General features: G+C 44.1%; 1 protein-coding gene across 1 annotated transcript in view; it reads left to right on the top strand.

The window, feature by feature from the left end:
* The window catches only part of kcnk3a (potassium channel, subfamily K, member 3a), an 84,234-nt gene extending 58,704 nt beyond the window's left edge, over window positions 1-25,530 (top strand). Inside the window, exon 2 of the mRNA XM_078541310.1 lies at window positions 24,686-25,530. Coding sequence (XP_078397436.1) covers window positions 24,686-25,530 — 845 coding nt within the window. The remainder of the gene's footprint in view (window positions 1-24,685) is intronic.
* Window positions 25,531-26,010: the final 480 nt, after the last annotated feature.

Raw genomic sequence — 26,010 nt, 5'->3', positions numbered from 1 at the left:
TTACTCAGCAATTAACATGTGTCGGTGCAGACTTGATAGGCCGAAGGGCCTCTTCTGCACTCTGTGATTGTGTGATTCTTTGCTGTGGTCATAACAATATCTATAGGCAAATAAAGGGCTTGCATTAATGTTCAGGCGGTATCTGGCTACAAAAATATCAGTGTGCTTAATATTGTTATCCATACCTTCAGAAAGCAGTGTCCAAGGTGATTGCACTTTTAAAAGGAAAATAAACATTGATTTGGGGGAACAACTTTTGGGGAATGAGAGCAAAACTCTGCATCTGTAACTACTGACACCACTAAGAAATCACCTAACAGAGAAAGAAGGCCATAGGCTGAAAACTGAGCATCTATTTTCTGTTCTATATCCACCATCTTACCTTGGAAGAAAAGTGTGCCTTGTGGGAGGAGTGTGAAGCAAGTTAGCATCACCCTGAAGAGACAGGGAGGAGGGTGAAACAGGTCAGCATCACCCTGAAGAGACTGGGAGGAGTGTGAAGCAGTCAGCATCACTGAAGTGGGAAGGAAAAGAAAATCAAACCGTGACAGCAGAGGAAAGTGGTTGGTTGATTGGCTTGTGAACATTGCTGCTGCTTTAACTTTCTCCAAAGTTAGGCTTGGTGAAGGGCCAGAAAAAGCAAGAGTGGAGTGGGGCTTAAAACAGCTGGAGAGAACTCATTATACATTTTTGGCTGAGAGCCCAGAAATCCATTAGTCTGTTAAAACACCTGAGCCCCAGGGAAAACATTGCTTGATTGACAATTCTGGCTCTCTGATCTCTGCTGTCAGTTACACAGTTTATTTATACAATGTTGAGGTTTCAACTGCTTGCAGTTTCTGCTATTGATACTTTTATTGCCCTGCAGCAAAAGGATTTCTTTTGTAACATAGTGGAATGTTATGATTGAATGACTGTTTTTAAGGTTTCTTTTTTACACATTCTATTATCATTATAAGGTTCATTGGTTCTGTACAGTGTATAATAGGTCAATGGATTTAGAAGTGCCACAGCTTGGCATTGGGGTCATGAGGGGCCATAGGCGGTGGGTTGGGGGGCATACCTTGGCATGGGGGCATGAGGGGCTATAACAGGTGGATAGAGGGCATGCTTTGGCATGGGGACATGAGGGGCCATGGGTGGAGGGGCATAGCCTGGCATAGGGGGTATAAGGAGGACCTTTTGAACTTACCTTCCAAAAGATTTCTCATGCAGACTATGGTTCAAGACACCTCTGAGGTGCCATAAGCCCTGACTCTTTAAAAAATCTGGCCTGACTCCATGAAAACTGCAGAGTAGGAAGACATATTGGACAGGTCTGGAATGCAGGGCGCTGGCTCGAACAAGCCCACGCCCTTAAAAATGTCTGGTGAAAATCGGCAAGCCCAAGAATGGGGTCAGGAATCCGGATTTTGCCTACCATTTTTAAAGGGCCCTTGAGATGTCCTGACCCAATAAAAATCGAGGCCATTACATCCAGTCAGGTTCAATCATTGCATAAATGTCACATCACACCATGAATTGCCAGCTTCAATTTACGTATTGTTGGTTAACTAATTTGTCAAATATTTGGTGGATAAAACAGTTTTAAATAGAAAAGGAAGAAAATACGAGCTCACTTTTTCTGTTGAGTGTATTTTGGTTAGCAATTCTGCTGCCCGTCTTCAGAATTTGCTGACATTGCAAAGATTGTGGATGACTGTTGGTCATTTAGCTGTTTCTGCTGCTCACTGTTGTGGCACTGAACCTACAGCATTCAGAACAGGGTTGTTACCAGTTTTTATTTTTAGCCAGGCTTTTGAAATGGTTGCTAGCTGCCAGTTCAATTGACTATACGCTAGCTGATTTTTCAGTATTACACGTTGAAGGATAATCTCAGCTAGGGTGAGGTTAATAGTGCTGCAGTTGACCTTAGCACATCTGGGCTAGAGAGGGACAAGGATGTCCAGGATACCCACTTTCAAGATTAAGCAAATGGGAAAAACTGTGGCAAATGGATATCAGTGTCAGTAAATGTGAGGTCATCCACTTTGGACCTATAAAAGAATACAACAGTACTTTCTAAATGGTGAAAAGATAGAAACATTGGTAGTCCAAAGAAACTTTTGGATCCAGGAATAGATCAATAAAATGTCATAAACAGGCACCAAAAATAATAAAAAAGATAATGGAATGCTGGCTTTTGTATCTAAGTGATTAGAATACAAGGGGTTAGAAGTCATGCTTCTGCTTAGATCAGACCTGGAGTACTGTGAACAATTTCTTCACACTACAATTTAGTAAGGATAGATTGGTGTTGAAGAGAGTGCGGCATTAAGTTTACCAGGATGATACCAAGGTCCGGATTTTTGTTAGGGCTCGGGGAAACATGTCCTGTGCAGTTTTGTGCCTCCCGAAATGCACACCTGACCCATATGTGACTTTGCCCAGGACTTTGTCCTTTCACACAGGGGTTGGATTGCAGTGCATTTTGTGAGCTGCAAATGGAGTGCGTGAGGAATGTGGGTGCAGAGACGAGCTGTATCGAAGGCCCACCTCAGTTCTCCACAGCAGCCCAGTTACCAACATCATTTAAAGGCCCTCTAAGCCTCACGGACACCCGCTCACCCCATTGAACGACAGTTGGGTGGAGCGGAGTGAGGGGCGAGGGCCAGAGGGCCTAACTGCTTTTATTGCAACTGGAACGAAGTCCCAGAAGTAAGGCGAGCCTTCTAACTAGACTGCCTCAACACTCCCGCCCCTGTGGCAGACTGGGATCTGCTCCCAGGGTCAGTGGGCCCGACTCCATCCACACCCAGCCCCTCCCTAGAGCAAAAATCACACAGTTCAGGGTTCTTTAAACCGAGCTGTGTCTGCCGAATCAAGAAACTTTCCAACTCAAGCTACCTGCTTTGGTAGCAAAAGTCAGGTCCAGTGCCTCCAGCAGTGCAGAACTCTCTCTATACTGCATTGGAATGTCAGCCAACATTTTGTAGCTTAAATCTCTGGAGCAGGCTTTGAACCGCAACCATCTGACTCAGGCAAGAGTGCTACCCCTGAGACACAGTTGGGTGTCAACTAAGCTCTTGACCACAAATAAATTAGTTAGCTGAAATGTCATGCTCTAAAGAAGAAAATAGCCTTGGGTTCAGTAAATAATTTATTATCTACCTGTAGCTGTTGAACAGAAAACATTAGCCAATGCATGATTAATCATTTTCTATAGGGAACTCACAATAAGAACACAATGTGTCTGAAGTATGGAGTTATATCCCATTATAAGCAAAAACACTCCATTTGTGATGAGCTCATTAGTTCTTTGCCTATATTGTGTTATGATAATGTTATGTGGCACCGTGGATTGTAAAAGGAATATTTTGGTAAAATGCTTGTGTAATTCTTGCTTTCTAAAAAATACAAATCATCAAGGGGTAGATTTTGTCTTCCCCATTTAGGTGGGAATCTGATGGCACAGACACTTGTTCTTTTTGAACCTTCTTGATTTTCATCCATTGACTTCAACTAAATGAAAATGATCAAGTTCTACCACAACATGCCATCCATCCCACCAGATTAATGCCAAGGCGGTGAAGGACTTTTAGTGCCCGTGCTGATCCCTATTACATCAAAATTAGAGTCCAGTCATTAAATGTACACCTAGGGTATTACGGTAACACTTAATGTGACAGCCTGAAATTCCACCCTTTGCCATTTTAATGGAAGTGTTAACCTGTGTAGATTATTAAAATAAAAGTGAGGGGTATATAAGAAAGGCATTTTTACAGTACGTCTCACACCATAATTTCACTGCAAGTAAAGGCCATAGAACCTTGCCACCAACAGTGGTCTTTGTTTGCAAGTCAGGCACAGGAGGCCTGGTGGAAGCAGGGCCTCTGGCAGGACCAAAGGACACTGAATCTCCACTGAAAATCTCGCTTGCTGTCACTTTCCAATGGGGCCTCTTGCAAGCAGTGTTTTCTTATGTGCAAGGGGAAGGGGAAGGGGAAGAAGTTTCCATGATTTGCTAACTACCCAGTCACCCAGTGGATGTATCTAGCATAGTGGTGTATCACAGAAACAAAGAAAAAAACGTGGGGCTGGATTTTACGCTGAGGGCCGTTGTGTGCCTGACCTGATTATATGTGAAATTGCACGAGATGACATCAGGTGAGCATCCCGACATCATCCTGCGCTTGTGTGATATTTCGGTCGGCGGGCTAAAGGGTTTCCCTTTAAGGGGCTACCTTTTAATTTGCCCCTTTTAATTTAGTTTATTTGTTTTGACTCAAAAGAATTGCCATTTACCTTAAATCTGTGTCCTCTGGTTACTCACCTTTCTGCCACTAGAAACAATTTCTCCTTATTTGTTCTATCAAAATCTTTGATTTAGAACACCGCAATGTGGTCTTAACCTAGCTCCTAGGAGAGCAATCCCAGCTTTTCTAGTCTTTCCATATTATCACATGGATCTCCTTGGGTAGATGGTATGACGTCCTGTACCACATTTCCTCTTCAATTCATCCTTTTTCACCCTTTGAATCTTCTACATTAAGAGTGGTTCTAAGTCTCCTGATTATAACCCAGACTCAGAAATTTGCAGCAGGAGTCATCCAAGCATGTTCCCTCCCATACTCCATCTAACCTACCCAATCATATTGGTTTTACATTAGATTCAGCAGTGCTTCCAATTAGTTTGAAGGTAACTTCCATATGTCCACCTCTTAAGCACTTTGTCTCGGAAGATAACAAATGCTCTTGAATAGGTTAAGTCTAAATCTTTGAAATACAAAATTTTAAGTCCAAATCATCATCATGCTGTGACATTTCATGTTTCTCAATGTCTGCATATAAGTTTGTAAATTCTTAATCTCTTGTGCCAATGACATCCATGTGGTCCAGAAAACCATGGTTCCTGTGTTTTTTTATTTTTTTTTATTTATTCATTCGTGGCTTGCCCATTCCGAATTGCCCTTGAGAAAAGGTGGTGGTGACCAAAACAGAGAACCCATTGTAGCTTTCTACTTGAGAGCTCAAGGGTTTAAACTGCCAAAGCATAGCACCCACTCAAATTAATAAATTAAATTTTATAATGCCTAAATTTTTTGCATTCAGCAGTGCAAAGGTTGTTGCCTAGAAAGCACACAAATGTAAAAGACTGCTTGCGGAAAGAGTAACTTTCTTCGTGTTCTAAAAAACGACAAATCCATGCATCATCACTCAATGTCAGCCGTGCAGCTGCTTGCACTGGAGGTGTGGAGCTGAGGATTTTTGATCCCAATAAAGAATACATTTAGTTTATCCTCAATTTAGGCTGCAAAATCGGCCACATTGACTTTGATTATCCCTGATTCAGTTTCAAAATGATCTGTCCTAGTTCAGTTAGATTAATCTTGTCTACTCAGCATTGTGCTTCCTCTTTACCTATTCTTAGTACTAATGTTAAATCAATTTAGAAAAACATGGCAGTGCCTTCCTACAGGAAATGGGAGCCCTACAGACCTAAGCTTGTCTACTGCACAGAAGCATTGCTCCTTACATTATCCTCACGCAAACTTTCTCACTTTTCTGTATTTCCTTATGACTTTGTTGATAGCACTGTACCAGAAGAAGCTAATATGAAAGACAAAATATTGTCACCTCAATTGCACACTGTTTAAAGCCCTGAGCTTATGCCATCAGCTCAAATACAATTTCCTCAGTAGCTGCATGATGGCCCCAAGAACAGTAAATTAAAAATTCCCAATAACTTTAAAAATACATCATACGTTAAGTAGAATAGCAAATAGCCTGTAGATAGCATTAGGATCAGTTTCTTCCTTAGCGTTATTTGGATTCTCTAAAGCCACCTACTGTCTATTTAGGACATCATCAGAACTATCTGACTGAATTACTGCTGTCTTATAACTCACTGTCAGCTGTCTAGTCTGTGAGTAATGCAATGCTTGAGTGGAGAATGGCAGCATATGTATTCATCAGGCACACACTTTATTTTAACTCATAGAAAAACCAGCAACATTCTCAAGCCAAAAGAAACACCTGTTATTCCTTCATTCATTCATGCTCCGCCCAGTGGCAGATCCTTGGCTCATTGTCTGCTGATGCTTCATCCTGAGCTGTTCCTGTTTTCTTGGCAGTTTTTGTCAGTGGTGGTTTGCCATTGTCTTCCACTCACTAGCAAAGGGAAAGGTGGCAGGTGGTGTAGTGGTAATGTCACTAGGCTAGTAATTTAGAGGTCCAGGCTAATGCTCTGGGGACACAGGTTCAAATCCCACCATGGTAGCTGGTGGAATTTGATTAATAAACCTGGAATTGAAAGCTAGTCTCAGTAAATGGTAACCATGAAGCCATCATTGATTGTTGTAACTATTTAGTGAAGGAAATCTGCTGTCCTAACCTGGTCAGGGCTACATGTGACTCCAGGCCCACAGCAATGTGGTTGACTCTTAACTGTCCTCTGAAATGGCCTAGTTCAAGGGGAATTAGAAATGGACAATACCAGGATCCCAGGAAAGAAAAAAAGGTCTCAGGTCTACCTCAGCTGGAATGGGAATTAAATCCTTGCTGTTGTCATTCTGAATGACAGACTTGCTAACTGGTCCCTTATTACTCCTTATGTCTTTGAAAAGTACAATACTCACCAACTGTAGTTAATCACGGGTTTCTTTATTAGTCTCCCTTTACCTTAGCTCAGCAACAGCAACAACAGATTGCATTGATGTAGGATAACATGCTGCAGGCGGGTTAAATAGGCTGCTGGTTTGCCTTCTGCCCCTCAATGGGGAGGAAGTCCTGCCCTTGGGAGCTGCCAGCCAATCTGATTGGCTGCCAGCTCCTGTAGCCCCAGCAGTACTAAGAGTGCATTAGTGGGCGCTGCCTGGACTGCAAGCAGGCCCATGGATCTCGGAGCCAGGTAAGCCTGGGATCTTGGGTGGGGGGGGTTTGGGCAGTTTAGGGAGGGGGGAAGGGGGTGAGGGTCATGGGTTTTACATAGCAGGTGGGTAGGAAGAAAGGGGGTTATTATCTTAGGGGGGCTTCCCCCAATGCACAAAGGGCATTCCAATAAGATAGTACCCCGCCTTACTTCCTGCCCTTTAAAAAGTTTTTTTAAAAAAAGCAGCCTGCACACTCCCGCTTGGCTGCCCACGCCAACTGTTTTATTTATTTATTTATTGTAAAATAATGTCAATTTATTAACAGCCCAGCTCACAGACCCATACCTCACTTTAAAAAAAGCCTTAAATGACCCAAATAAATCCGCTGAACACAGAACCCCATGTCTATTATGTACATTCAAAACAGGATTCAAAACATTCACTGGTGCACATTGTTTTTTACAGAGATGGCGTGGGCAGTTATGACTGGGACCAATTGGCTTGTTAACAAGCCTAATTGACCTTTGATTATTTATTTAAATATTGCAGGTGGGCTGCTGATTTTGGTGCCCATCCACCCCCCCTGTCTTATGGGAGTGAGCTCAGGGGTGGGCGGGGAGGTGGTAGCTTGGTATCTGCCCTATTTTGTGTCACCCACCCCCTGCCAAAATCATGCCTGGCAGGGTAAAATTGGCGATGAACCAAAGGGGTATTAAGCGGGATGAGTTTTTCAAAGACGGGAGTTTTAAGGATGGTCAAAGGAGGAGAGGCAGAGAGATTTAGAATGGAAATTCCAGGGTTTAGAGCCTAGCAGACTGAAGTCATGGCTACCAATAGTGGGATGTAGAGAATGGGGGCTGCACAGGCATCAGACTTGGAGGAATGCTGAATTCTTGCAGGCCTGTAAGGTTGGAGAAAGTTACAGTGAGGAAGGACAAGGTTATGAAAGGATTTGAAAACAAAGATCAGAATTTAAAGCCTGGGACATCGGGGGACAGAAAGCTAATGTAGTTCAACAAGCAAATGAGTGATGGTTGAGCAGGATTTGGGGTAGGATAGTCTACAGCATCAGTTTCAGATGGACTGAAGTTTATGCAAGGGTGAGAGGAGGCCAGCCAGAAGAACATCAGAACAGTCGAGGTTGAAGGTTACAAAAGCGTGGATGAGGATGGCTTCGGCAGCAGATGGGCTTAGATGGGGCAGAAACAGATTATGTTATGAAGGTTGCAATAGATGGCCTTTGTGATGGAGAAGACATGGGTTCAAAAATTCAGCTGAGGATCAAATAGGATGTCAAGGTTATGAATGGTCTGGCTTAACTTGAAACAGTGGAATGGAAAGAGGATGGAATTGGCGGTGAGGGAACAGAGTTTGTGGTGAAGGCAAAGGACAATGGTATTGGTCTTCCCAATGGTTAACTGGAGGAAATTGTAGTTCATTGGGTACTTTGACAGCACTTTTGACAGAGATAATGGCAGGGTAATGAGACGTGTGGAGAGGTAGTGCTGGGTGTCAGCAGTGTACATGTGGAACCTAACCCCGTTCCTTTAACTAATGTTGCCAACGAATAACACGTAAATGAGCAATTGGAGGGGGGTCAAGGTTAGATGCTCGGGGTCTCCAGATATAATGACATGGGGGCAGGAGGGAAGCTATTTCCGAAGATGCTCTGGTTATGATTGGGGTGGAACCAAGCAAGGGCATTGTCATTAAGCTGGACAATAGAAAAGTTGAATTAGTTGAGGATGGGGTAGTCAACCGTGTCAAAAGCTACAGAGAGATTGAGAAGGGGAGGATGCAGAGATTGAATGGATTTTGCTACTTTATACGGCTTTATAACTTGGATTCAATTACTTTGTGCCCTGCAGGCATACCTGGAGGTTAAAATATCATTTACCAGGCTCATTCATTCCCTTTAGCTCTCGAAGACAGGGAATCTTTTATATTAATGGCCTAAGTTGAACCATATCCACGTTCTACTAAAATAAAATAGACTTTAAAGAAATACTTTGAACCTTCGCATAAGTTATTAAAAATGTGCTTGTTTTTGTATGATCAAAACTTGTTTATGCAAAGCAATTGACTGGGTGTCCATTAGCCTTTATCCTAACAATTTATTATTAAACATCACTGTAATTGGCCACACACTGTGATGAAAGAAACAGGCTGAATTCAGTGTCATGCTGTACAGTTACATGACAACATTCTATTAATTGGAAGGCATTTATGTAGTATTTATGCATCCAAAAAAAACTAAGACTGCAGTTAAAAAAGAAATGTATCCTTCCACATAACTCTCAAATTTTAAGATACTTTTGGATTGTTTTTGTCTATTACACTGAGAGATGTCAGCATTGGGAATGGATGATTTTCATTTTACACCCAATGGCAACACCCATATGTCCAAACCATGGGTATAGCACAGGTTAAGCCAGCTATATGGGAATACAGGTCCAAATATTTTTAAGAACAGAAAATAAGTCATTAGACTCATGTAACCTCATTTTCCCAGATTAGTCTGTCCTTTGAACCCATTACTTTGACTATTTGAATCTCTTTGATAGCCGTTTCCTTAACTCACACAGATGACGTTCTTTTCTGATGGTAAAAAATGGTCTCACTATCTGTTGTCCTCCCTTTACTCTTAAATTTCTAATTTTTTAATTTGTGCCTGCCTGTTATTTGAAACAGTACATGTAAAATGTTAAAAAGAAATTGGTTTCTGTTCTGACAATTAAACCTATTAAGCGATGGCATATCAAAAATCTGATAGCACAGTGAAAAGTAGGTATTAACCTATCGTCAGTGTTGACTTAATTCAAAAGCAAGCACTTAAGGGCTAATTCTAGGATCAGAGTCTCAGAGCGTGGAATCTTTACCCGCCGTAGGTACATTTCAGGAATTGCTAGGCCACTCGCTGTGATCTTCACTTCATTAATTTTAATGACTGGAAAAAATCACAGCAGACCAGCTGTGATGCCCCAAGATGTTCCCCATGTGAGCGGCACTTCCTACTGCAAGTGTTGAATTACAAAATCACCCCTTTACTTTTAAGAACTTCTTGAGTATACAGTTTTACTTGATTTGAAAGGCCACATTTTGAGCTTGGCATTTGTTTCCATGGCGCAATCTTTACTATAACCAACAATTTTGTTAGAATACATTGGCCTATGTAAAGAGTTCATTTTTGATTGCTGATACAGCAGCTTCAAATGATTTCAGCCAACTTCTGATTGAGTATCTTAACTTGCCATTGTTTTTGATGCTCCGTGACAAGTTAAGCCATTCACTGCCTGAAAATAATTGAATGTAATTTGTCAATCACTTGTTGGAGATCACCAACATAATGACTGGATTTATTTTGCATCCGATATTTTGAAAATAGAAGAAAATCTAATTATAAGAAAAATCTCAGGCCAAATTAACATGGTCAAGCTATTTTAACCCTGTAACTTGATATTTATAAAAAAAAAAAGTAAAATATTATAAAAATGGAGTTACACACATCATTGTCCATCAATTGATTAAAACTTGGGGATGTATGGGGATAGGGGATAAGATAGTCACAAGTTTTGGATTACTGATATCATAGAAGTTTGTGTTTATACATATACCTAGGGCAGGATCCTCCAGTCCCATTGGCGACAGGCGTCATGACGGGTGTGAGCGGATAATATGGTGAGAAGGCCCAAAATCAGTTTTACGCCGTTGAGAAACCAGTTTGCGATCGTCCGCTCCACCCATCAATGGTGGGTCATGTTTCCCGCTGCTGCAGGTTGGGAACCTAATTTCAACACTTTAGCGTCTCATTATAAGCACTGTTCGCCAGAATCATCCCCCCACGTTGGATCATCCAGGCACACGCTGACATGTTTCACAACTGTACATGAGTGATGTGCACCTCGCTCGGGACTTCAAGCATTGTTTGCCTACCTTGCTTTGTGCAGCACTCGTGGTTGTCAGCGCCAGGCTTTGCAGGCACCACCACATCACTTTTAGGGCTGCTTCACAGGCAGGTCTCTAGTCACCAGGCCAGCTGTAAGGCAGGAGTGGCTTTCAACGTCTGAAGGGCTAGGGCTTGCTTGGGGAATGGGGAGAATTGACCTCATACAAGGGAAGAGGCTGCAGGGCGAGGGCTATACTGGGGAAGAGGGTATCGTAGTGTGTCGGGGGTGGGGAGAGAATTCAGAAATCTAGAGTGCAAAGGAACTTGGGAGTCCTAGTCCAGGATTCTCTTAAGGTTAACTTACAGGTTGAGTCGGTAGTTAGGAAGGCAAATGCAATGTTGGCATTTATTTCGAGAGGACTAGAATATAAAAGCAGGGATGTGCTGTTGAGGCTTTATAAGGCTCTGGTCAGACCACATTTAAAATATTGTGAGCAATTTTGGACCCCGTATCTCAGGAAGGATGTGCTGGCCCTAGAGAGGGTCCAGAGGAGGTTCACGAGAATGATCCCAGGAATGAAAGGCTTAACGTATGAGGAACGTTTGAGGACTTTGGGTCTATACTCGATGGAGTTTAGAAGGATGAGGGGGGATCTGATTGAAACTTACAGAATACTGAAAGGCCTGGATAGAGTGGACATGGGGATGATGTTTCCATCAGTAGGAGAGACTAGGACCCGAGGGCACAGCCTCAGAGTAAAGGGAAGGCCTTTTAGAACAGAGATGAGGAGAAACTTCTTTAGCCAGAGAGTGGTGAATCTATGGAATTCATTGCCACAGAAGGCTGTGGAGGCCAGGTCATTGAGTGTATTTAAGACCGAGATAGATAGGTTCTTGATTGGTAAGGGGATCAAAGGTTACAGGGAGAAGGCGGGAGAATGGAGTTGAGAAACTTATCAGCCATTATAGAATGGCGGAGCAGACTCGATGGGCCGATTGGCCTAATTTCTGCTCCTATGTCTTATGGTCTTATGGTGGAGGTGGGGGTACATGGTGATCTGTGCAAGTGGCCTCAAGATGGTGAGGGTTGAGGAGGCAGTCTCCAGAGGAGATGAGGCCAGATGGAGATGTGAGGGTGTGTCAGAGAGTGAGTGGTGATGGCCCTTGAGCTGGCAGTGAGTGAGGTGCCAGTGATTATATGATGGCCTTGTGAGTGTGTGAGTTTACAGTGATGAGATGGGTTTCTTACCATGGCAGCACGGATGAGATTGTTCCTCCGTTTTCTGCACTGGATGGCTGACCTCTTGGGTGCAGCATTGGCATTGACCACCTCTGCCACCGCTGCCCAAGCCAGAGTGGTGAGACTGATGGGCCCCCTGTGGCCAGAATAGGGGTAGAGGTGGGCCTCCATAGTGCCCAGAAGGTGTCCCAGGGATGTGTTGCTGAATTGGGGGCTGCACTGTCCTTGGCGTTTGGGACCATGCCTTCACCAGAGCAGTCCTGAGCTGCAAGCATTGAGAACTGTGTGCATGGCTGCTGTTTAAATATGACACCCGGCGTGAGGAAGTGGCGAGGTAACGGTGTGGCGGGCAAATCGGAGTCCGCCAGATAGTATGGTTCCTGTGGCTGCATAGTTCATTAGGTGGGAAGGGGTTGAAATGGCGTGAAAACTTGCCATTGTAGTCAGCAGGTAATCATCTTTTCCATGCCTGCTACCGCACTTAGTGCAAACCTGGGACGATTCTGTCCCATAATAATAATAATATTATGTTAATTTGGTATAAAAGTTAATTTGGTATAAAAATTAAAGAGGTAGGAGAATGAAAAGATGTCACAAGCATAGTGTAATGACAGATAGATAGAGAGAGGCAAAGGGTAGATTCGTCCCAGGTTTGCACTAAGTGCAGTAGTGGGTGGGAAAAAGGATGTTTTACCCGCTGGCTGTAATGGCACTTTTTCAAGTTGTATTGTCTGCTTCCTGCCTCATTAATTATGCATTATTAATTAGTCATAGGAAACACACCGTCTCGTTGGCGGGTGGCCTCTGAATCGCCGCCACGCCTTTCCCACACCATTTCCTCACTCCGGGTGCCATACCTAAACTGCAGCTGCACACACAGATCTTAATGCTTACAGCACAGGACTCACCTCGTGTGCAGCATTGGCACTGACCATCTCTGCCATCACCTCCCAAGCTGGAGTGGTGAGACTGCTCCAGTGCAGACATGACCCTGAAAGTCAGGAAGAGTTTGGTGACCCGTCACTGGAATGCCTTTTAGAGGCCCCTCGCTCTGGCCGCAGGATGTCCAGCAATCTCACCACTCCAGCTTGGAAGGCGATGGCAGTGGTGGTCAATTCCAATGCTGCACAAAAGAGGTTGGCCATCCAGTACAGAAAGAGGATAAATGATCTCATCCCCACCAGGGTAAGGCAACCATCTTATCACTGTAAACTCACACACTCACAAGGCCATCACGCATTCACTGGCACCTCACTCACTGCCAGATCAAGAGACATCACCACTCACTCTCTCACATACGCCCTCTCACCTCCATCTGGCCTCATCTCCTCTGGAGACTGCCTCCTCACCCCTCACCATCTTGAGGCCACTTGTACAGATCAATGTGTGCTCCCACACACACCCTGGAATACCCCCCTTCCCCAGTACAGCCCTTGCCCTGCAACCTCTTCTCTTATCTGAGGCCTCTTCCCTCACTTCTCCAAACAAGCCCCAGTCCTGCAGCTGTTGAAAAGCCACCCCCGCCTTATGGCTGGTCTGGTAGGTAGATACTTGCCCGTGAGCCCTCCTAAAGGTGATGTGGTGCTGACTGCGAGTGCTGCCCGAAGCAAGGTAGACAAACAAACCTTGAAGTCCCGAGTAAAGTGCAGCTCGCCAGGTGCAAGTCGCTTATGTACAGTTGTGAAACATGTGGGCTTATGTAGATGTATTCAACTAACATTCTTGATGTGCAGTGGTGGGAAACGTGGCCAGCCATGGCCAGGCGGAGCGGACGATCGCAAACTGGTTTTACGACTGCATGAAACCAATTTTTGACCTTCCCGCCATATTGTCCGCTCACGCCCGCCATATTGTCTGCTCATGCCCGCCATAGTGCCCGCCGCCAACAGGATTAGAAAATTCCACCCAAAGAAGAATATGAGAGAGAGGGAAAGAGAGAGACAGACAGGGACTCCTCTGCAACACAACATGTGTGAGACCATGCTCTCTGACAAGTTGGCACCTACGCTACCCAGTCCCTTGCCCCAGCTGCAGACAGCTCATGTCTGGTGTCTCACCACAGGCAGATCAGGCTTCTAAGCTATCCTCTATAATATACACAGTCGCTGTGAGTGTGTGAGCGAATGATGGTGTTTCTTCGCTCTTCCACCTCTGGCCTGGCCAGGTTGCAGTCCTTTAGTGCCTGAAAAGAAAAAGACACAAGGTTAGGGTTGGAGTGAGGGGAAGGAGGTGGAAAGCAAGAAGAGCATATGTACACCATCAGCAGTATACAAATCAGAAGCAATTATGGGAAGAGGAAAAGTGAGGTGTGAGAAGGCGGATTATATACAAAGATACCATAATCTATCGTTTCAGCCCTGCTGCTGGTCATGGCCTCAGCCATGTCTGCTGGAATGATGGTGAGCACCATCTCCTCCATCTGGTGAGGACATGCTGCCATGTCTGTTCCCATCGGCACCAGAGGTGCTGCTGCCTCTGTTTATGAACCTTCATGTTTTGCAAGAGAGAGGGATGTGTGTCAGCGAGTGTGGTACAATATACGGTAACTTACGAGAGCCAGGGCATCATATCTGGGGGGTACCCCAAAGGTGTGCAGGGGAACCGCGCCCCCACCCACCCCCCACCCTGCAAGTTCCCAGGTAAAGTTTACAATGCTATTGCCTGGGAAGTGCAAACTTCCCCTGGGCAACCGCCCTTACTGGGAACCATCTGAAAATACAATTTAAATCATAAACTTCGGATAGTTCTGACTGGGTTACATCAGTAGCTACCCAGAAAAGTTAGAAGACTTAAAACCACATCTACATTCTGGGTAACCATTATACAGATCCACACTGACACCACCACCCCCCCCCCCCCCACCCATGGGACTCACCAAACACCCCGCTGAATTCCATCCCCAACTATCACCCCCCATGGGACTCCCCCCGACCCTCCCCCCACAGGGACTCCGACTCGGATTGCCACTCTGCGGAAGTTCAGGCCCAATGTGTTTGGGTGATAAGTCTGTCATGGCTGAATAGCTGGCAATGTGTACAAGCTATTAATGTTGGGTGTGAGGCTTGCAGCAGTGCTAAGTGTGTAAGGGTGAGGTGAAGCTCTGAATTTTAAGTGAGAGTCTTGATCAATCGACATTTTTGGTAGGTGATGCTGTATTGAGCAGTGTATGAGGCTAGTGGTGGGGCAGAATTTTGAGTTCGGTGGGCAGGTGCGTTCTGCGGGCCCGGGATCAGCCGTAAAACAAGCCGCTGCCCGCGATTGACCCCCGACCGCCATTTCATGCTGGCGGGCCAATTAAGGTCCGCCCAGCGTGAATAGTGGCTCCTCGCTGGTCGGGAAGGGCCAAGTGGGGTTGAGGGCCTGTTGGCCGCCAGGTCCAATGGTGACCCGGCAGCTAGTTTAAAAATGGCCCAGGCAGCCCCTGGAAGGCTGCCACGGAAGAACGTCTGTTCTGCGTTAGTAAAGTGATGGAGTCGAGTGCAGCAGGAGGGCAGGTTGGGTGGGCACTCAGCCCCCTGCTTTTTGGATGAGTGCCTCGTGGTCCTCCTGGAGGAGATGGCTGCTAGGAGGGATACTCTTGTCCCCAGAGAGAACATGGGAGGAGGTGGCAGCGCTGGTTGGCAGCCACGACGTGGTGCAGTGCACATGGGTGCAATGCCGGAAGAAGTTCAATGACCTGCTGCGCTCGGGAAGGGTGAGTATCGTGTTGGCATGGGTCAGTGTGAAGAAGTGTTAAGGTGTGGCCATCCCCATGTGGACCTCAGGGGTGCGAGAGTCTGAGTGCCAAGTGTCAATGACACTGGAGCTGGCCAAGGGGGTGAGTCCTGGCTGCTTGGATTGAGTGAAATGTGGAAATCGAAACACAAGAAGATCAGCCATGATCTTATTGAATGGTGAAGCAGGCTCGAGGGGCTGAATGGTCAACTCCTGTTTCTTATGTTCTTCTGTTTTTACGAATGCCTTGCGGTTCAAGGGTCACGACTTGGATGTGCCCTGCGAGGTGTTCTTCAGCTACGGTTGGCCAGGCTGCAATGGCGCTGCAGGTAGAGAGCGGCCTAATTAATGCTCCTCTGTTGTTCCAGGAGAAGACAAGCCATAACCAAGCACCCGATGTCATCATGCGCTATTTTTTGCTCGAGGGGGGTCGGGCGCATGCCTGCCCATTCAGCGAAAAATTTTGCCTGTGCATTGGTAGGATGTGACATTTGAAGAAACATTCACTGATCTTGAGGCCATTGAATTTATTGTGGCATTGAACCCAGGTCCTTGGCTATATAGACTCCTGGCATTGACTATCATGACTTTCCCACTGTCTTTGCAATATCTGTTTGGATGCCATGTCTCCCTGTGGATAAAGTACATTCCTTTTCTCCATCTCCTGCACCAAGGCCTCCAGTGCCCTGTTGGAAAATTGAATTCTTCTTTCTGCCATGTTATGCATTCTTGTGTCTGTCCCAGGTCAGACTCACTTTTAGAATGACTTCCAGCACTGTTACAACCAAAATAAATCTCCCTTTTAAGACGCGCAGGTTGGTTTTAAATAGTGCAGGCTAGCTTCAACTTGTGCTAGTGTCTCATGATTTCGTGTCCCCTGCTCAGGGGTGTAGACACTTAACACTGCATTTAGTGCTGGCTTCATGCTGCAATTACTTAAATGAACGGGCAGCTTGAAGTTTGCGCGTTACCTGCATCAGAAGCAATGGGCACAAGTTAATCATGCATCATGGACCTTGCACCCCTTTTTTGGATGTCATTGAATGCCTTTATAGAACAACATTTTCCCTGAATCAAAACTTTAATATACAACTGTTGTATCCTTTAAGTGTACAAGAGAGACCTATATATACAGGTGCATAATACGTCATATCTCATCCATTCCCTGGGAACTAGGTTTAAACATATGTGAGAAATGTGAGTTTGGTCATAGTACAGAAATAAATCAACACACATTTTATAAATCACTTTTATCTTTTTGAGTCATGGAGTGAGAATTTTATTTTTGCTCTATGACTGATTAGTCTAACATGCTCCATCCAAGATAGCCCCATAAATTTAATTTATTGTGCTGGTTTTGAAGTTCATAACATTGGCACCACTCATTTCCTGAGAGATTTAAGCAACACACTGACATCTGTACTGACGAGAATTAAAGCACGATCTGTGTTTAATATAACTTAGGCCAGAATATTACGCTCGGCGGGCACGTGCCTGACCTGAACGAGTGTAAAATGATGTGCGATGACATCGGGTGAGCGTCCCGACATCATTGCGCAGTCGCGTGATATTTCGGTTGGCGGGCGCGTGTGGAAGTCCGGGGCGCCCCTGCCAACAGTTAAAACGCCTAATAAGGCCATTAAAGTCCCAATTAAATGTTATTTTTCACTGCCCATCCAAGCTCACGGTTGGCAGGCAGGCGAAAAGGCCAAGCGGTCTTTGCACTTTTTAGGAAACCTCATTTATGGGCGGGGTGAGGTTTCCAACAGCAATTAAAAATAAAATAAACATTTTAACATTTCATTAAGAATGTGTCCCTGCTCATGTGGCACAGTCACATGAGGGGACATGTTTTTTTTTACCATTTTATAATTCTTTAATTTTCATTTTTTATATCTTCAGCTCTGTGCCTCAGGGAACTTTTGCTGCGCGCACCTATACATATGTGCAAGCTTGCACACTTGCCCTCCTCCCTCCCCACACATGCAGTGCCCACTAGCGTGAAATCGCGGTCCATCCCAACCGCCCATACCCGCTCCCGCCGAGCCTGCCCAATGAGGGCAAAATTTTTCCCTTAGATATTAATTAATTATGTTGCTTTGTAAAATAACTTGTACAAATTGTGGAAACAGGATACTAAGCAAAGCACTATGGCTATAAAAGAAACAGTATATACTTCAAAAATACTGCTACGGGGTATCTGCTGCTTCCTGCTTGTGGAGTGAACTCTGTAGCCCATGGCTGAGTATTCACACTCTTCGATTCATTAGTTTTTTACCCCATAATTTTGATAAACCATAAAAGCTATTGTTTATATATGATTGCATAATAACAGGTTATAGAGGGAAATAACTATAGTGCAGGCAGACATCTCAGGAATTTATCCTGACTCAAGTGCACAGAAGCTTTTAGAGTAACTCCAGGCAAACTGTTGACTTTTCATGGGCTGTACCTTCCAGCAATCCTGGTCAATTGAATGATGGATTGTGCTATGTTTGTGTATTTGTATGCATGGGATAGTCACAGTGAAAATTCCACCTGATAAAAGTTCAGCTGGCAAGAGAATGAACAAATAAACTTGCATTCTATGTAACACTTCTCATATCTTCCAGCAGCTTGCCCCAAAGTGCTTCATGGCCGATGAATTACATTTGATATGTAGTCACAGTTGTTTGTGGACAACCATGTTTTCACACTGCAACGCCATAGAAACAGCATATGAGATGAATGTAAATTCTTTCTTTGATAGTGTTGGTTAAGAAAGGAAGGTTGGCCAGGAACATGGCAGAAATCCTTAGTCTCTTTGAATATTGCCATTGGATCTTTTACATCTACCTAAATAAGCTGATGGGATTTTGTTTTAATGCCTCATCTGAAAAACAGCTCTTGAAAATGTTGCTTTAAAAATATTTTCTGGATTATCTGCTTGATCAGCACCCCATCCATCACCTTAACCATTCAGCCTATTCATCACTGGCACACAGTGACAGTACTGTGTACCATCTACAATATGCAATGCAGCAAGCTCCTTTGAAAGCATCTTCCAAAATTACAACTTCTACCACCTAGAAGGACTAGGGCAGCAGACAAATTTGTCCTGCAAATTTCCCTCCAAGCCACGCACCACCCTGACTTGAAACTATATTGCCATACCTTCCTGTCACTGGGTCAAAATCCTGGAACTCCATTTCTAACAGCACTGCAGGTGTACCCACACCAGATGGACTGCAGCAGATTGTGAAGGTGGCTCACCACCACCTGCTCAAGGGCAATTAGGGATAGGCAGTGAATGCTGGCCTTGCCAGTGACACCTATGCCCCGAGAATGCATACTTGCTTGGAGCTTGGGCATCAGCTATCTGATCAGAGTGATGTTTCTGTCCTCTGCTCCATGCTGATGAGGTGCACTCCTACTGGCTGCTATTGGGCATGATCCTGAGGAAGGTGTCAGGATTACAGTCTATGGAATTTCAGGGCTATTGCATCTTTGACATACATCTCTGTCTCGTGCGCATCCTTTTGCCAAGGTGGAAATGAATCTGTATGAGCTCTTGCATTCTGCTGTCAGTGAGGGGTGGGACTCAGCAATGACTCTACAGCTGTAATACACAACTGGAATATTTCCTAGATTGCTTAAACTGTTCAAAATTGACATCAGGTTTGTTTTATGCAACTTTCACTGCAATGGATTGGCTTTCAGTATTGTCAAATAGTACAGCAGTTATAGTGACACATTGTAAAGCGAGACGTTCACTAAAAATTAGATCACTGACATTAATTAACCCACAAATGAATCATTTTTATGGAGTGCTGAACTTTTCCAATAAATAGTGGTTTTGGAAAAAATGGTTTCTTAGTTCTTTACCCCAAATCCAAACAGATCAACAGTTGACCATAGTGATTGTGTAACCCACAGAGCTGTTATCAGCATTGATTGTTATAAAATCATAAGAAAATCCAAACAACTGAAGGCATCTTGTTCTTCAAACTAGCTACATCCATGGTCTTTATATCCATTTTTAGCTATTCTATTACGTACACTTATCTCTGCTTTCCATGACTACGGCACACACATGCATACACATCTATTCTCACACACACTTATGGATTCTCTATAAGATGACTGCTATACAACACTCCTGGTGGAGAGCATCATTTATTGGCAATGAATTATGGGAACACCACATCTCCCAGCCCCTTATCTGCCATCCATGGGTTTTAAGAGATGCGTAGTTTTGGCCTATGCGGGTCTGTAATTTCTTGAGTTGCACTGCCTACAAATGAGGCTTGTTGCTGGAAATGCTGCGTATGGAATCACCCTTTAAGGGCCTTCCACTATTTCACCTGAAAAATGCAATCAAGCAGTACTGCTGATATCAATATAGACCACAACCCTGTTCTCAACAAATATGGATCAAGATCTTTTCAAAACTGTCAAATTACGCCAAGCTAACTTCCTTATGGATTTGTTGCAGTTGTCACTACCCTGAGGAACAAAAGTGTTTCATAATCATTAACCTTATTCAAGGCTCATGAGTTTTGCACATGCATTTTTTTTATTCTTTCACAGAACGTGAGCATCGCTGACAAGGCAGCATTTGTTCCCCATCCCTAATTGCCCTTGAGGAGCTGGTGGTCAGCCACCTGCTTGAAACGCTGCAGTTTATGGGTTGTGGGTACATCCACAGTGCTGTTAAGAAGGGAGTTCCAGGATTTTGACCCAGCGACAGTGAAGGGACAGCAATACAATTCCATGTCAGGATGGTGTGTGGCTTTCAGAGGAACTTGCAGAAGGTGATGTTCCCAGGCTTCTGATGCTTTGTCCTTCTAGTTGGTAGAGGTCGTAGGTTTGGAAGGTGCCAGTGAAGGAGCCTTGGTGAGTTGCTGCAGTACATGTTGTACACACTGCTGCCATTGCGCATCGATGGTGGAATGAGTGAGTGTTTAAAGTGGTGGATGAGGTGCCGATCATGATCAAGCGGAACACTTTGTGCTGGATTGTGTTGAGCTTTTTGAGTGTTGATGGAGCCGTACTCATCCAGGCATATGTAGAATATTTCATCAGACTCCTGACTTGTGCCTTGTAGATGGTATATAGGCTTTAGGGAGTCAGGAGGTGAGTTACTCGCTGCAGAATTCCCAGCATTAGCATTGTTAGCCTTATGGTCATCATATAAGTTTAATAGCTTTATTTATTTCATCCTTATCGTATAGCATCGTATTACTCTATAGTACTTTGTCCAGTGGAAATATGTTTAGTCACTTTAGCCTGTTCCATAACTTAACTATTTTAGTTAACAGTAACATCTTTCACACACTGCTTTTAGCTTTTAAATATTTTCTGCAATCATGAATTAAAGAGTATAAGATAAGTATTTTAAATTTTCATTATTCCATAAAATAATCCAAGTGAAAATCGTAGCACAAAAACAGGAATTGCTGGAAATGCTCAGAAGGCCTGCAAGCATCTATGGAGACAGAAACAGTGATCTATTCTCCTCTGGATATTGTCCCTCCACAGCCTCTAGACTCATAGACCCCAAATCCAAACTGCCCGCTCTACCGCCTTCCCAAAATCCACAGACAGGACAGTTCTGATGTACTCATTGGCCCAGCCTGCTTGTGCTCCACAGAACTGATTTCTTCTTTCCTCGACTTTTTTTTTCTCTCCTTTTCTTCCCAGCTACATCCATGACACTTCCAGCATCCTCTGCCACTTCAGCAATTTCCAGTTTCCTTGCCATAGTGTCTCATCTTCATCTCTTTACATATCCCCCAACAGAGTGGTCTGTGAACTGTCTGCTTCTTCCATCAACAGACCCAGCCAGTTCTCATCAATCCTTCAACTGGCTGAACTTGTCCTCACATTGGACAACTTCTCCTTTAGCTCCACTTACTGCCTTTACAAATAAAAGATGTTCTGTACGGGTCCTAGTCATGCATGCCTTGTTGTGGAAACATTTTTTGTTGTGGTCCTGCTCAGGTCCTTTTCCTCACCTCTTTTACTGGTACATTGATGACTGTATTGGTGTTGCTTCCTGCTCTGAACTGCCCTGAACTGGTAAATTTCATCAGCCCTTCTTCCAATTTCCACCCTTCCCTCACCTCACCTTCACATGGTCCATCGCCAACTCTTTCCTTCCTTTCCTTGACTTCTCTGGCCCAGATTTTTGTCCCCAGGTGGGTTTGCCGCGTCGGGAGATATCATGGCTCGGTGAACCGAACGTTTAAAAATGCCCGCCTGCAGGTCGGATTTTCGGTCAAGAGTTGGGGCAGGCAACTCCGGAATGAATGCGAACGCTGCCAGGTGTGGATGCTGTGCTCTGGCACTGTGTTTAAATAAATAAAAATAATAAAAAAATCCCTCACCCACTCACTATGTCCCATCCATGCCAACCAATGCAATCCATTCCCCCACACCCCATGGCCCCTCACACCCCTATGCCACCTAAGTGCCCCTCTACCCACCTCCCATTGCCCCTATAACCCCTATGCCAAGTGTGTGCCCCTCTATTCACCCTCATTTCCCCATAGCCCTATGCCAACTTAGTGCCAACTCATGCCAACCCATGCCCCCACCCACTACTCTTTGCCCTTACCCCCTCCATGCCAACTTACCTAGTATTCTTGGACAGTTCCTTGACAGGATTGACATTTCCTGGACAGCTTTGACAGGTTTTACAGATTTGACAGCTTTTACAGATTTGATACTTCCTGGGCAGCTTTGATAGGTTTGACCGCTGGATGGCTCCTTGACAGCATGACTGCATTTAACGCTTCTTTGACAGCTGGACAGTTCTTTGACAGCTGGACAGTTCTTTGACAGCTGGACAGTTCTTTGACAGCTGGACAGTTCTTTGACTGCTGAACAGTTCTTTGACTGCTGGACAGTTCTTTGACAGCTGGACAGCTCTTTAACACTTCCTTGACAGCTGGACAGTTCTTGACAACTGGACAGATCTTTGACATCTTCACAGTTCCAATGAGTTTGTACATAAAAAGCGCATAATTATGTTCACTCTTAACAATCCCAAAGATTGCTTTACCTCTCTTAAAGGTATCCCAGGACCCTAACCAAAGGGGTACCTTACCTCTCCAAATGCTATCCTGGCTATCCAAATGCATTCGCCAAGTTCAGATCTCCTCTTACCTGTTCTAATCTGCATACTTCAGATTCTACACTCCTCACCTTCCAAAATCCCACTTCAGTGGAGGCAGCTGGTGATTTAAATGCTGCGAATCTACAGCATTAATCTGCGAATCGTGCATATGTGAACCCCGGTCCAACTCCAGTCCTGCCCACGTGAAGATGAGAAATGCCGGGTTTGAGGGTGGGACTTAGAATTATTGGCCATTTCCAGGATTTCCGCCACAATGGACAAGCCCTCCATCATGGCAAAAATCCGGGCCCCTTCTCCATTTCTGAGGATAGGCTATCGACCAAAATTCACTATAACCCACTGAACCCTACACCTACCTCAACTGCACCTCCTCACGCCCCGCTTGCTGTAAGGACTCTGTTCCATTCTCCCACTTTCTTCACCTCCATTTTATCTGTTCCAACAATGCAACTTTCCATAATAGTGCTTCTGAAATGTCTTCCTTTTTCCTCAAATGAGAACTTCCCCCTCACCATGGTTGACAGGGCTTTTGACTGTGTCTGTTCCATTTCCTGCACTTCTGGTCTCACCCTTTGCACCCCCCCCCCCACTGCCCCACAGCCCAGAATCATGATAGGATTCCTGTGGTCCTCACCTTCCACCCCATCAGTCTCCACGTTCAATGGATCATCCTCCACCATCTCCAGCCTGATGCCATCACCAAACACATCTTCCCCTCCTCTTTCAGCATTCTGGAGGGACTGTTGCCTCTGTGATATGCTTGTCCACTCCTTAATCATCCCCAACATTCTCACCCCTTCCCATGACACTTTCCCATGCAAGCATAGGAGATGCAACACTCGCCCTTTTACCTCCTCTCTTCTCACTGTCTGAGATTCTAAACCATCTTTCCTGTTGAAAAAGCGATTTACTTGTACTTCTTTCAATGTAGTACACTATATTTTCTGTTCATGATGTGGTTTTCTCTCAACTGGGGAGACTAAATACCGACTAGGCAATTTCTTTGTGTAACATTTCCATTCAGTCCGTAATCGTGACACCGGGATTCTGGTTGTCATTTCAATCCTCCGCACCGCTCCACTCTGAACTTTCTGTCCTCGGCTTCTGCACTGTTACAATGAAGCTCGATATAAGCTCCAGGAGAAGCATGTAATCTTTTAACTAGGCACTTTAGAGCCTTCTGGACTCAACATTGAGTTTACCAATTTCAGATAATTCCCTCTGCCCCTTTCATTTGGAAGGCAGCTGTTGGTAGTGGTCCTGCTTTCCCCATTTACACTTACTAAATGCACATCTTTTGTTCCTTTACTTGTTCTTTACTTGTCTATTTTTGCCTTGCGCCATCATTTCTTTTGTCATATAAGCTCTCCTGTCTTCCACCCGATTGCAGGAATTCCCCTTTTTTCCTTTCCTCTCCCTTTCCTACCTGCTTTGCTTAAAAACTGTTATATCCCTAAGCACCCCCAGTTTTGAGTGGTCATCAACCTTAAACGTTAACTCTGTTTCTCCCTTCACAACTGCCAGACCTGCTGAGTATTTCCAGCATCTTCTGTGTTTATTCCAGACTTCCAGTGTGCACAGTGTTTTGCTGTTGCAAATTCTAGCAGTTAGTATCTATTCAATCTGGTTTGGTTGTCTCTGTTTGCAAGTAAGAACGTGACATGCAAAATGTGGGTTTTCCTTGCTTTGCACTCACAAGGTTTTCAAAGACATTAGTGAGAAACTATGTCCCCTTTAATGTTCTGGGCAAAACTATTTTGTAGCAGGTTTATTGGATACTTTAATGCAAAGTTTCCTGACTAATGTAATAAAATTGGCTTTATTGATATTAAATCCTAAATGTTAACAAATGAATGTACATTTTTCTTTGGCAGGGTATGGCCATGCTGCTCCAAGCACTGATGGAGGGAAGATTTTCTGTATGTTTTATGCCCTGCTTGGGATTCCACTTACCCTGGTCATGTTTCAGAGTATGGGAGAAAGAATCAATACATTTGTCAAGTATCTCTTACACAGAATCAAGAAGTGCCTTAGGATGAAACGAACAGAAGTCTCCATGGCAAACATGGTCATCATTGGTTTTTTCTCTTGCATTAGCACCTTATGTATTGGTGCTGCTGCATTCTCATATTATGAGGATTGGACTTTTTTCCATGCTTATTACTATTGCTTCATCACACTCACCACCATCGGCTTTGGGGACTATGTGGCTCTACAGAAGCATGATGCTCTTCAAAAGAACCCTCACTATGTGGCATTTAGCTTTGTCTACATTTTGACAGGCCTGACAGTAATTGGAGCTTTCCTCAACCTGGTAGTTCTGAGATTTATGACGATGAATGCAGAAGATGAAAAACGTGATGCAGAGCAGAAAGCCTTGTTAATAAGAAATGGACAAAGTACCATTCGTACAACAGAAACCTCTGGGAACTTCCGGAACATGTATGCAGAGGTTCTTCATTTTCACTCCATGTGTTCGTGTCTCTGGTATAAGAGTCGTGAGAAGTTGCATTATTCAATTCCTATGATCATCCCCAGAGATATATCGACATCCAACACTTGCATTGAACAGAGTGATACATCTCCAAATAGGCTTCCTGAAAATTTTTCAAATGGATGCGTGTGTAATCTGCACAGATCTACTATTAGCTCTGTGTCTACAGGACTACACAGCTTATCTGCCATGAGAGGACTAATGAAAAGAAGAAGTTCTGTGTAATAAGGACTCAACAGATTGGTTCAGATATTAATGGATGTCATGTATATAATTAACAGTATCTACAAGTTAGTAAGTCAGTTGGACCATATTCATTTTGTTTAATATCTTACCAGGTGAAAATCGAAGATGTTTATTCAAAAAAAGTGGGAAGGAAACATATCAATTATGGTGTTTGCTTTGGGATTTATACTAAGCTTGAGAAAAAATGCAAACAAACTGCCTAGTGCACTAGCAAATACAGGGATGGAAACATTTTTTTAAAAAGAGCATCTGTCCCTGGAAATGGTACTAGAAAACTGCAGCTTGTCTTAATTTAATTCCACCTGGGATAAACATTTGACATATCATCAGCTGCATTTAATAAATACTCTGATTCAATGAATCACCACCTATAGTAAACAGATTTAAAGGTCTCAAATTGCTTGCAGTGTTACTTAATGGTAATACTGCTCACATATAATGAGTAGTGTTGTTATGCAG

Source organism: Cetorhinus maximus, chromosome 5 (genome assembly GCF_964194155.1).
Source record: "Cetorhinus maximus chromosome 5, sCetMax3.hap1.1, whole genome shotgun sequence".
NCBI classification, from domain to species: Eukaryota; Metazoa; Chordata; class Chondrichthyes; order Lamniformes; family Cetorhinidae; genus Cetorhinus; species Cetorhinus maximus.
This window is presented reverse-complemented; position numbering and strand designations above follow the sequence as displayed.